At 45.3% G+C, this 11,271-nt stretch overlaps 1 protein-coding gene across 2 annotated transcripts in view; it reads right to left on the bottom strand.

Annotated features, from left to right (window-relative positions):
* The window catches only part of LOC143293662 (polycystin-1-like protein 1), a 233,326-nt gene that overhangs the window by 137,623 nt on the left and 84,432 nt on the right, over positions 1–11,271 (bottom strand). For both annotated transcript variants that reach the window (XM_076604790.1, XM_076604791.1), the window contains exons 23-27: positions 10,707–10,778; positions 9,817–9,870; positions 8,078–8,164; positions 6,695–6,922; positions 31–173 (exon numbers count right to left, since the gene is read on the bottom strand). In XM_076604790.1, the coding sequence (XP_076460905.1) occupies positions 31–173; positions 6,695–6,922; positions 8,078–8,164; positions 9,817–9,870; positions 10,707–10,778 (584 nt within the window). The remainder of the gene's footprint in view (positions 1–30; positions 174–6,694; positions 6,923–8,077; positions 8,165–9,816; positions 9,871–10,706; positions 10,779–11,271) is intronic.

Here is an 11,271-nt window from a genome sequence, read left to right as displayed (position 1 = left end):
ACCTAAACACAACACTCCTTTCTCACCCACCTCGTCCCGCCACTCGGCACAGAAGACCCTGAACAGGGTGGTCATCTCCAGGCCTGTGAGAGGCTTCACAGAGCAGCTGCCCAGCCTGGGGGACATGTTCACCTTGAAGAACGTCATGGCCAGCCCCCGCCACTCCGCCTCCCCTGCAACCACACACACACACACACACACACACACATGCACGCGAGCGCACACATGCACACACACGCATGTTCACATACACACACGCACGCGCACATACGCACGTACGAACGCACGCGCGCGCGCACACACACACACACACACGGACATGATGCAGGATTAGACTTACATACACACACATGCTATGATGAATAACGAATACACACACACACACACACACACACACACACACACACACACACAAGCGCGCGCGCGTATATATTCCACACACTTTTACACATTATGAATGTGTGTAAAATCGAACCCATGATTCTTGCTTACTAGGTGGGTAATCTATTCGATTACGAATGCAATCTTGTTCTTCTTCTTTTCAGAAATAGTGAGAAAAAAAAAAAAGAAAAAAAAGTCACGCCTCTGACCAAAACAAAAAACAAAACAAAAAAAACCACAAAAAAAAACGAGTTCACAGACATGTCAGGAGGCAATTCTTCTGTTGATCTGATGGTGTACATGAAAGAGAGAGAGAGAGGGAGAGACAGACAGACAGACAGACAGAGACAGGGAGAGAGACAGGGAGAGAAACAGAGACAGAGAGTCACAGAGAGATAGACAGACAGATGGACACAAAGACAGATACGAAGAGAGACAGACGGAGGAGGCAAAGAGAGAAAGAGACAGACAGAGACAGCTCAGAGAGAAAAAGAAACAGTGAGAAATACAGTGGAAGACAGGGGAAAGAGAACGAAAGCGACAGAAAGAGAGAAGTTTAAGAAAATGTTTTGTTGGGGAGGGGGGGGGGGGAGGAGTTGGAGGGGGCGGGGAGGGGGACCGGGGGGGGGGGCGCGGGGGGTGGAGGGGGGGGGGGCAGAGGCGAGGGTAGGTGTGTGGGGGAGGGGGAAATCTGAGGGAGTGAGAGGGGGAGGCGGCACGGAAGGGGGGTGGGGGGTGGGGTGGCAAGTCGTGCAATGCGCTTCACGGGCAATCAATGCCAATCACTTTACCATCCGCTGAACACGTTCCCTCTCCCCCCCCCCCCCTTCATCCCTCCGCAAGCCCCCCCCCCCAGCCCCCCACCCCCACCCCACCCCACCCCACCCCCACCCAAATCAACCCCTTCACCACGGCTCTCCCACCCCTAGTATTCTCGACCTTGAAAAAGAAGAAGAAAAAAAAAAAGGTGGGGGAGAGGGGTGCGGGGGGATTGGGAGGCGGGAGGGACGTAGACAATCTAATAGATCATTCTGGCAAGAGAGAGAAAGAGAGACAGACAGACAGACAGAGGGAGAGAGAGTGTGGGTGAGAGAGAGCGTGGGAGAGCGCGAAAGAGAGAGAGGGGGGAGAGAGAGAGAGAGGGGAGAGAGAGAAAGAATGAAGGAAAGAAAGAATCAGGGGCACGTACCAGTAGCGCGGACAGACAGAGGATGAGGGGTGAGGAGGTGGGGGGCATGGAAGGGTGTAGTGTATAGGGTAGGCGACGGAAAGCGAGCGAGCCAGAGAGAGAGAGAGTGAGTGAGAGAGAGAACAGAAGAGAAGAGAGAGAGAGAGAGAGAGAGAGAGAGAGAGAGAGAGAGAGAGAGAGAGAGAGTGGATGGGGAGGAAAAGAAACACTTCCCCACACTCTCAAGCCGGATATCCGTCCACCTTCACCCGTCACTGACTGAAACTAAATATGAAAAAAAAAGTTAAAATAAGAGAGAGAGAGAGAGAGAGAGAGAGAGAGAGAGAGAGAGAGAGAGAGGGGGGGTAGACAGAGACAGCGAGAGAGAGGGGGGGGGGAACCGGCTGGGTGAGAGACGTGTATTCCCTCGTACTTCCTTCTCCCTGTTAGTCCTCTTCCTCATCCTTATTCTTCTTCTCCTTCTTCCAAATCCTCATCTTTCGTCTTCTTCTTCTTCTCCACTTCCTCCTCTTCCACCCACCACCACCACCATCATCAACAGCACCACCTCCTCCTCCTCCTCCTCTCCTCCTTCCAAATCCTCATCTTTCGTCTTCTTCTTCTTCTTCTCCACTTCCTCCTCTTCTACCCCACCACCACCACCATCATCAACAGCACCACCTCCTCCTCCTCTTCTTCTTCTTCTAAATCCTCATCTTTCTTCTTCTTCTTCTTCTTCTTCTTCTTCTTCTTCCTTTTCTCCTTGTTCTTCTTTCTTGTTCTTGTTCCGTTTGTGTTCTTGTTCTTCTTCTCCACTTCCTCCTCTTCCGCCCCACCACCATCATCATCAACAACAACACCTCTTCCTCCTGCTCCTCCTCCTCCTCTTCTTCTTCTTCTTCTTCTTCTTCTTTCGTTCATTGGCTGTAACACCTACTATCAGTCGTTAGTCGTATATAAGGGCGGTGGAGAGAGAGAGAGGATCGAGAGGGCGGGGGGGGGGGGGGAGAGAAAGTGAAAGAGGGGGGAGTCTTTAAGTGTACAACATTTTTTTTTTTTTTAATGATTAGTGCTGCATTGGATGCCTCGATTAAGTGAGCTGGCTGGCTGACTGGTCGACTAATTGGGGTGACGTCAGTCCAATCTATATAGAATATTCGAAGCGTTTATTACACGTGGTTTTGAAGTTCATGAAAAGTCTCTTGTGCTTTTGGAAAACATATGACAGAAGGCAACGTAATTTATTTTTGAGAGAACTTGTGATGAAGTATTGAAACTCCATCAATGCCACACAACATTCGATGACAGCAATGTCAAAAGAGTTAGCCTAATCGTAAACATTTTCAGAACACGCACAATGGGTGCAATTTCAACTAACTGCAATCAAAACAGAAAATTAAAAAAAAACAAAAAACAAACAAACAAAAATTGCAATCCGTGTTGAAATCATGACATAACTTACTCTCTTTTGCGGTGACGATTTTTTTTTTTTTTTCGGTCGGGTTGTCCGGCAAGATGGCAATGATATAAAAATACGACTTGTCGAGTGTGTAGATCACCACCTTTATGTATACGATTAAGATTCTTCCACACAAAAGTTATATTCGCTGCTCCATAATTTGACGAGTCTGTCAGACAGTCTGATTGGAGTATGAAGCAACTTAAAAGAAGGAGAAGAAGAAGATGAAGAAGAAGAAAAGCTGTTGGACTGATGATGCAGAGGGGCACGAAAGTACAAAATTAATGTTGAGAAAGCAAAAAGAGCAAGAAAGAAATAGAGGCAGGCAAGGCGGAAGGAAGGAAGGAAGGAAAGAAAGAAGGAAGGAAGGAAGCACAACAAGAAAAACAGAAAAGGAAGGAAGGCAGTAAAAAGGAAGGACCAAAAACAAAACAAAACAAAATCTAAAGAAGAAGGAACTCGAATTACATTTTATTTCTTGATTACATCTCTCCTGCTCTGTAGAAAAAGCTGGCACTGTCTGTGTCTGGCGCAGTTCCAGACATATCAGGCGGATGATGTGGGCAACGGAGGCTGTGCATGGCTCAGAGAGAGAGAGAGGGGGGAAGGGGAGGGGGTGCGGGGGAGGGGGGGGGAGGAGGGAGAGAGAGAGAGAGGCAGATAAAGAAAGAGGCATACAGAGAAACAGACAGAGGCTGGGACAGAGTGACAGGGAGAGAGAGAAAGGGATGGACAGTGAGAGAGAATGTGAAGAGAGGCACACAGAAAGAAAGAGAGAGAGAGAGGGGGATATTCAAAAACTTTGTTACTCAAGGATAAAGATTTTAGGCATCGCCTAGTCTTCCAATGTGTCCTTGTGACAACAATAACAAATAACAATAACAACATTAATGATAACGACACAACACTAAAAAATTTGTTAACACTGCTACATCTACTGCTACTACTACAAATATCAATAATCACCATCAGAGAGAGAGAGGATGCGGAGAGAGACAGAATGCGGAGAGAGACACACACACAGACATAGTGACAAGGAGAGATGGACAGAGACAAAAAGAGGCATACAGGGAGGGAGAGAGAGAGAGAGAGAGAGGCTGACAGAGACAAAAAGCAAAGAGACAGAGACAGCGAGAGACACAGAGAGAGGGGGGAAGAAAGACAGACAGACAGACAGACAGAGATAGTGACAAGGAGAGACGGACAGAGATAGAGACAAAAAGAGGCACACAAACAGAGAGAGGGGGAGAGTGTGTTGGGGACACAGAGACACAGAGAGGCACAGACAGAGACAGTTTTTTTTTTCGAGAGAGAGACAGGCAGAAAGAAGCAGAGACAGAGAGTCAGACAGAAACAGACAGAGAAACAGACAGACAGATACACAGAGACACAAATACCAGACAGACACCAACACACACACAAACACACACACACACACACACACAGGGCTCTAGAAGGACAGAGAAGGAACGCGAGGGGGGGGTGGGGGGGGGGGCAGAGAGAAATGAGGGAGCAGAGGGAGGGGTGGGGAGGGGTTTGGGGGGGAGGAGAGTTACCGCAAGAGAGGACCAGGACTATTACAGGGGTGTGGGGAGAGAGGATGGGGGTGGTGGAGGGGGGGGGGCGGGCGGTGGAGGGAGGTGGGTGGGGGGGCGGGGGGGGGGGGGGGGGGGGGGAAAGACTGATCTCCCAAGAGAACAGCCAGTTGATGACAAAGAGGCTTATAGAGTAACTGGGCCAAACGAACCCCACCCGAGGATACCAAATTACCCTTACACCATTCCAACACACACATACACAGGCACACGCGCACACATACAAACACACACACAGGCACACACACACACACACACACACACACACACACAGAGGCACACACACAGACACACGGGCAGACAAACACACACACACACACACACACACACACACACACACACACACGGGCAGACACACACACACACACACACACACACACACACACACAAAACACACACCTCACCCATCCCGCCCGGCCCTTCCCTTCATACCCCTCTCCCTTCGCCACCCCCCCCCCCCTACACACACCCCCCCCCCCTTCCCCTGCCCCTCCCCTCCCACTATACCTTTTCCAGGAGGAGACTGATCAAGGAGCCAGCTAAGGCAGTTCCTTCCACCCAGTGAAGCTTTTAGCCAATAACAGAGCACTGTTGTTGTTGTTGTTGTTGTTGTTGTTGTTCTGGACTGCAACCCCCCCCCCCCCCCCCTCTATCCCAACCCCCCCCCCCCCTCCCACCCCTCCTCAAAAAAAAAAAAAAAAAAAAAAAAAAAAAAAAAAAAAACACACACCAAAAAAAAACTGCCTCCTTGCAATTCAATCCATGACAAAGGCAGCAGCAGCAGCAACGCCCAAACAACAAAACAAAACAAAACAAAACAAAAGACACAGACACTTTTTGTTCTTGCGGCAGGACCAATAACAGTAATGACTTGCTGAGCTCCCGGGAATGCTGCAACAGCAGCGTTCTCCTTTCGACAGGAGGAAGAACGCATCACACATTCTCTTTTTCCACTGTCACCACCCCTGCTGGCATGGAACTGTTGCATGCAACACTACCCGCCCCCCCCCCCCCCCCCCCCCCCCACACACACACACACCTCCCCCCCACCCCCCTATCCCCTATCCCCCACCCTTCCCACCGCCCCCAAAGATAGTTCATTGTGCGCAGCAAGATTTTTTTTTTCTCTTCTTCATTTTTTAAAATTAATTAATTTTTTTTCTTCTTTAGGGGTAGGTTATAGTTGTTGGTGTCTGGCATTATGTTGGTATTTCTGCCTGTCAACCTGTATGCATACTAATGTTTGCTAATTCATGTCTTCCTTTTTTTATGTATTTTTGCATGTACTTATGTATATATGTGTGTGTGTGTGAGCATTGTGCTGTATGTGTTGTGCTGTATATATATATATATGTGTGTGTGTGTGTGTGTGTGTGTGTGTGCGTGTGGGTGTGTGCGCGCGTGTGTGTGTGTGTGTGTGTGTGTGGGTGCACTTAAAACAGGTTTTGTTCGCTTGTTGTTTTCCCCTTTACTTAAAAATAAAACATTATCTTTTTTTTTCTTTATTTGAACGGGGCAGGGAGGGGGGGTGGGGGTGGTGGGTCAGCAAAAATACAAAAATACAAACACCAAATTGTTTATGCGTACATAGAGGAGAGGGTGAATGGGTTTTTTTTTGTAATCCCTCATACACAGCAGAAGTGGCAAGATATATAATCTTGAATCATGTTTCTCTGTGTGTTTCAAAATAAGATTTGTTTTTATAGATAGCTGAATTTGAATTGTTTTTGTTTTTTGTTGTTGTTTTTTGTTTCTTTATGTCTTGCTTTTGTCAAGTTATTAATTTATTTCAGTTTTTATGTCTAATAGTTTATCTGTTGTATGTGTAATACCACCAACAAAAAAAACAGACATCAATTAAATCACACACACACACACACACACACACACACACACACAGCACAGCACAATCCACACACACACACACACACACACACACACACACACACACACACGAACACACACACATACATAACACACACACACAGCACATTCTACACACACACATGTGCACACAAACACAGCAAAAGCCCCTCCCACCCCCTGACCCCATGCCCACACCCACCCCCACACACACACTCTCAAACTCACCCTCCACAGACACAGCCACCTGCACCAGGTAAGTCAGCCCCTGCACCAGGATCCCAGGCCGGAGAACCAGCGATGGTCCCTCAGGGTCGGAGTCTACAGTGCTGGGGTTGAGGTCCATCTTTGAGGCCTTCTGCATGGTGATGTGGGGCCTGGGGGGCTTCCGCTGTCTGAAAACCCTGCACTCCTGGTCGCAGTCGTCGGGGGATGCTGGCAGCCCTTCCGCCGGATCTACGATGGATGCACAAGGTGTGGGTCCAGTTATAATATGTAATGGGATGTGTGTGTGTGTGTGTGTGTGTGTGTGTGTGTGAACAAACTGTGCCAGTGCGTGTGTGTGTGTATCCACCTACACAAATGTGTGTAAGAGTGTACATGCTGACACACATGCGCGCGCGCACACGCACACACACACACACACACACATACACACTTACACATACACATAATACACACTAACTCAAATAGAAGTACACATGCATGCAAACACACACACACACTCACATACACATGCATACAGACACATACACATACACATAAACACAAACACATGAATATATGCTCTCACACACACACACACACACATGCACACACATACACATGCACATGAGCACACAAACACACACACACACACATACAAACACACTCACTCTCACTCAGATGCATGTATGCGCACACAAGGCGTGCACACACACATGTTCACACACGCACACACACACACACACACAAGTTTCAAGTTTCTAGTTTTAATTATCCTTTCACTCCTATTGGAGTATGGAGGATTACTGCAAAATACTCTTTTCGTGCCCATAACAAACATTTCCAAATACACAACAATGTCACATAAAAGTTGAGAAAACACAAATGTCTTTTAACTCCAAAAGTATAACTAGGCAACATTTGCAAATCTAATCATCTTAGTTACAGCTAAAATGACTTTTTTGCCTCCTTTGAGCTTATTACAAAAATTAAAAACCGATTTTGGAGACAAATATTTTTTAGGAACATATCTATTTCGTAACTGATCATAATTGGGACAATCCATTATAAAATGAAACTCATCACCAATCACAGACATGTTACAAACCTTACAAAACCGTAACTCTCGTGGTATGCCTTTGTGTCTCCCTGTTTCTATTTCCACACACACACACACACTCTTAACACCCACACTACCTGTTCCTTCCCCTCTCAATGCCCATCCCCAAACCCCCCTGCCCACACACACACACATACACACACACACACAAATTTCAGATTATTTATATCATGCATTCGGCAGCAATGCTAAAGACTTTTTTTTCTTTTTTTTTTAATTTTTTTTTTTATAATCTACATCAAACAATAAAGATACATTACTACTGCTGTCTGTTGCTGTTAGTATACCTTTCTCTGCACCACCAGTCCGCTGGCGTGGTTTAGGATCCAGACGATTGGATCCTGCCTGTTCTTTCACCACAGGGTAAAAATGATCTGGAAAAATAGTAATAATGGAGTCAGTGAATGTGGACAGTAATTCTCCTTCAAGACAGAATAGTGGAATGGGAAGCGTTGAAGACAAGGCTAAGTATCTGAGTTTTCATGAGGGTTTGCGGGTGTTTTTTTTGCTTTTGTTTTTGTTTTGTTTTGTGATTTTGCAATTTGTGGTTTAGTAGAAGGTGAACACTTACATTAACTCACTCAGTACGCCAGTCCTCTCTTATACTGAAGAGGTGAATGTTGACAAAGAATACCACAATTCTGACGATGGAAGCTAAAGGTTGGGTCATTCAGACGCCCACTGGACATCCAAGGGGTCTGTGTAGAGGAGAAGAGAGGACTGGCCGTACTGAGTGAGTTAAGGATCTTTGGCAAGAGGAGTGGAACACCCAGACAGACAACAAGCTATTCCAAATCCGTCCAGATCTAAAACAGACTCTCCCATCAGTGGTGAAGAATAGAAAGGAGGAGTCTGTGCTGTACAGACTGCGCATGGGGCACACTTTTTTTCTTTTTTTTTTTTTTACTCATTCTTACTTGTTGAGGCCCCTCAATGTATTCCCTGTGATGAGCCTCTCACAGTGAAACACGTGCTCCTTGACTGTTGGGATCTGCATGATGTTTGACACAGACATTACACGGCGTATTCTCTGAAGACTTTGTTTTGTGATGTCCTTCCGTGGACGCTGATGGACTTCTTGAAAGAAGTGAACATTTTTTTAATCAGATTAGAAGGTTTTAAACTATGGAAGGTTTTTAAACTTTGAGTGGAAAGCTTAAATCAACGACTAGTTTTTATGGTTTTTTTGGTTTTTTTAACCCTTGACTTGAAGTACGTGCTAACATGGCGATAGGCTTGAGATGGCCTGAGGGGTCGGCAAGGCTCTCAGCACCATAATTTGATTTGATTTGAGTTGTTCAGAAGTGTGTATGTGTGTGTGTGTTATCTTCAGTTTAATGTCTATTCACTATAAGTGTTTTTAGACGGATGTGTGTGTATGTGTGTGTGTGTGTGTGTGCTTGTATGTGTGTCAGCGTGTGTAGGGGGTGGGGGACAAACAAATGAATAAATAAATATGTAATTCAATAATCACTCAATCAATAAAAAATAAACAGAAAAATAAGTAATCAATTAATCATCAATGAATTAAAGAATTAATCAAATCGAGTAATCAGTTATCAATAAATTCATTAATCAATCCTCTTTCTACTTCGTTCGTGGGCTGCAACTGCCACATTCGCTCAGATGTACACGAGCGGGCTTTTACGTGTATGACCGTTTTTACACCCACCATGTATGCAGCTATGCTCCGTTTTAGGGGGTGTGCATGCTGGGTATGTTCTTGTTTCCATAACCCACCAAACGCTGACATGGATTGCAGGATCTTTAACGTGCGTATTTGATCTTTCGCTTGCGTATACACACAAAGGGGGTTCAGGCACAAGCAGGTGTGCACATATGTTGACCTGGGAGATCGTGGAAAAATCTCCACCCTGTACCCACCAGGCACCATCACCGAGATTCGAACCTTGGACCCTCAGATTGAAAGTCCAATGCCTTAACCACTCGGCTATTGCGCCCATCATTAATCAACCAATTCATTAAATAATTCATTGATTCATTGACTCATTCATTCAAACCTCACCATCTGGTCTCCTTCCTCCCATGGACAAGTGACTGGATGCTTTCCCCTGGCCTCCTGTCAAACGAACAGAAAAGAAAAGAAAAAGTAGGTTGCTTCCCTTTTTTCTTTTCTTTTTTTTTTTTTAATCCTTTTTTTCCCTTTTTTTTTTTTTTTTTTGTTGGCCATCACACAATGTCCACCTCACCCCACCACATCCCGCCAACTCCCCCCACCAAAGCTCACCCTCCCCCTCTGTCACTCAAACAGAACAGCAAGAAAGGGGGAGAGAAATTGAGGAAGATACAGACAGAGAGAGAGAGAGAGAGAGAGAAAGGGACACGAGAGACAGAAACAGAAACAGAGAATGATACAGAGAGTCAGAGACAGAGAGACTGAGAGAAACAGAGACAGAGAAAAATACAGAGAGGCAGAGAGACTGAGAGAGAGAGAGAGAGATTTGTGTTGAGAGAGGTGAAGAGAGAGACACAGTGACAGAGAGACAAACAGACAGAGACAGACAAAGACAGTAACAGACAAAAAAAACAACAACGACGTATAGGCAAATCAGTGTGTGTTAGTGTGTGTGTGTGTGTGTGTGTGTGTGTGCGTGCGTGCGTGCGCACATGCACACATGTGTGTGTACTTTTTACAAATCTATATGGAATTACCTGTCAGATGTTTTTATTTGTACATATTGATATCCCTTTTCATTGTGTGCCTGAACAGATAATAATATATGTTTCTATTTACAACGAGCCTGTGGTTGCACAAAATCAGTCTCCATGTGGATAGATAAAGGAGGATTTTTGCTGTTGTTTGTTTGTTTGTTTTTATCTAATTTGATTTGTGAACGGGTAAAAACAAACAAAAATGACAGGTGAACAGGTAAAAGATGAAGGAAATGCACTCACTTGAAGCAGACTGTTCCTGCACATCAGGCCAGCCCCGCACAGGATAGCCCTCCAGGGGCTCCGACTTCCCTTCTGGAAGGAAGGAACAATTGTGTTGTGTTGTGTTGTGTTGTGTTGTGTTGTCTTTGTTGTGTTGTATTGTACTTCATCGCATTGCATCACATTGTATTGCATTGACACATATAAATAAATGCACACACACACACACACACACACTCACACACACACCTTGAAAAACAGTCCACAACTTGAAACATTGTCTTCTCATCACCTCAAGGAACCTGTGATATATTGTCTTCAACCTGTGATATATATTACACCCTCTTTTTTTTTCTTTTTTTTTTTTTCTTTCTTTTAACAATGTTCAGCAATCCCCCTTTTTTTCTTTTTTTCTTTTTAATGCAATAACAAATTTCATGTCAAGTTTTCTTTTGAGCATCAGATTAGGTTTAACAGTATGGGTATTCAAATCCTAACTGCTCTTTTCACAAAGATTTTAATCTCTCCTCCATGAAAGTTATAATGTACACCTTTCGCATCCATTAATACACTTCTGCATCTGCTA

The sequence above is a fragment of the Babylonia areolata genome, chromosome 19, assembly GCF_041734735.1.
Source record: "Babylonia areolata isolate BAREFJ2019XMU chromosome 19, ASM4173473v1, whole genome shotgun sequence".
Lineage (NCBI taxonomy): Eukaryota > Metazoa > Mollusca > Gastropoda > Neogastropoda > Buccinidae > Babylonia > Babylonia areolata.
The sequence above is the reverse complement of the archived record's forward strand: the minus strand, read 5'-3'. Positions and strand labels throughout refer to the sequence as shown.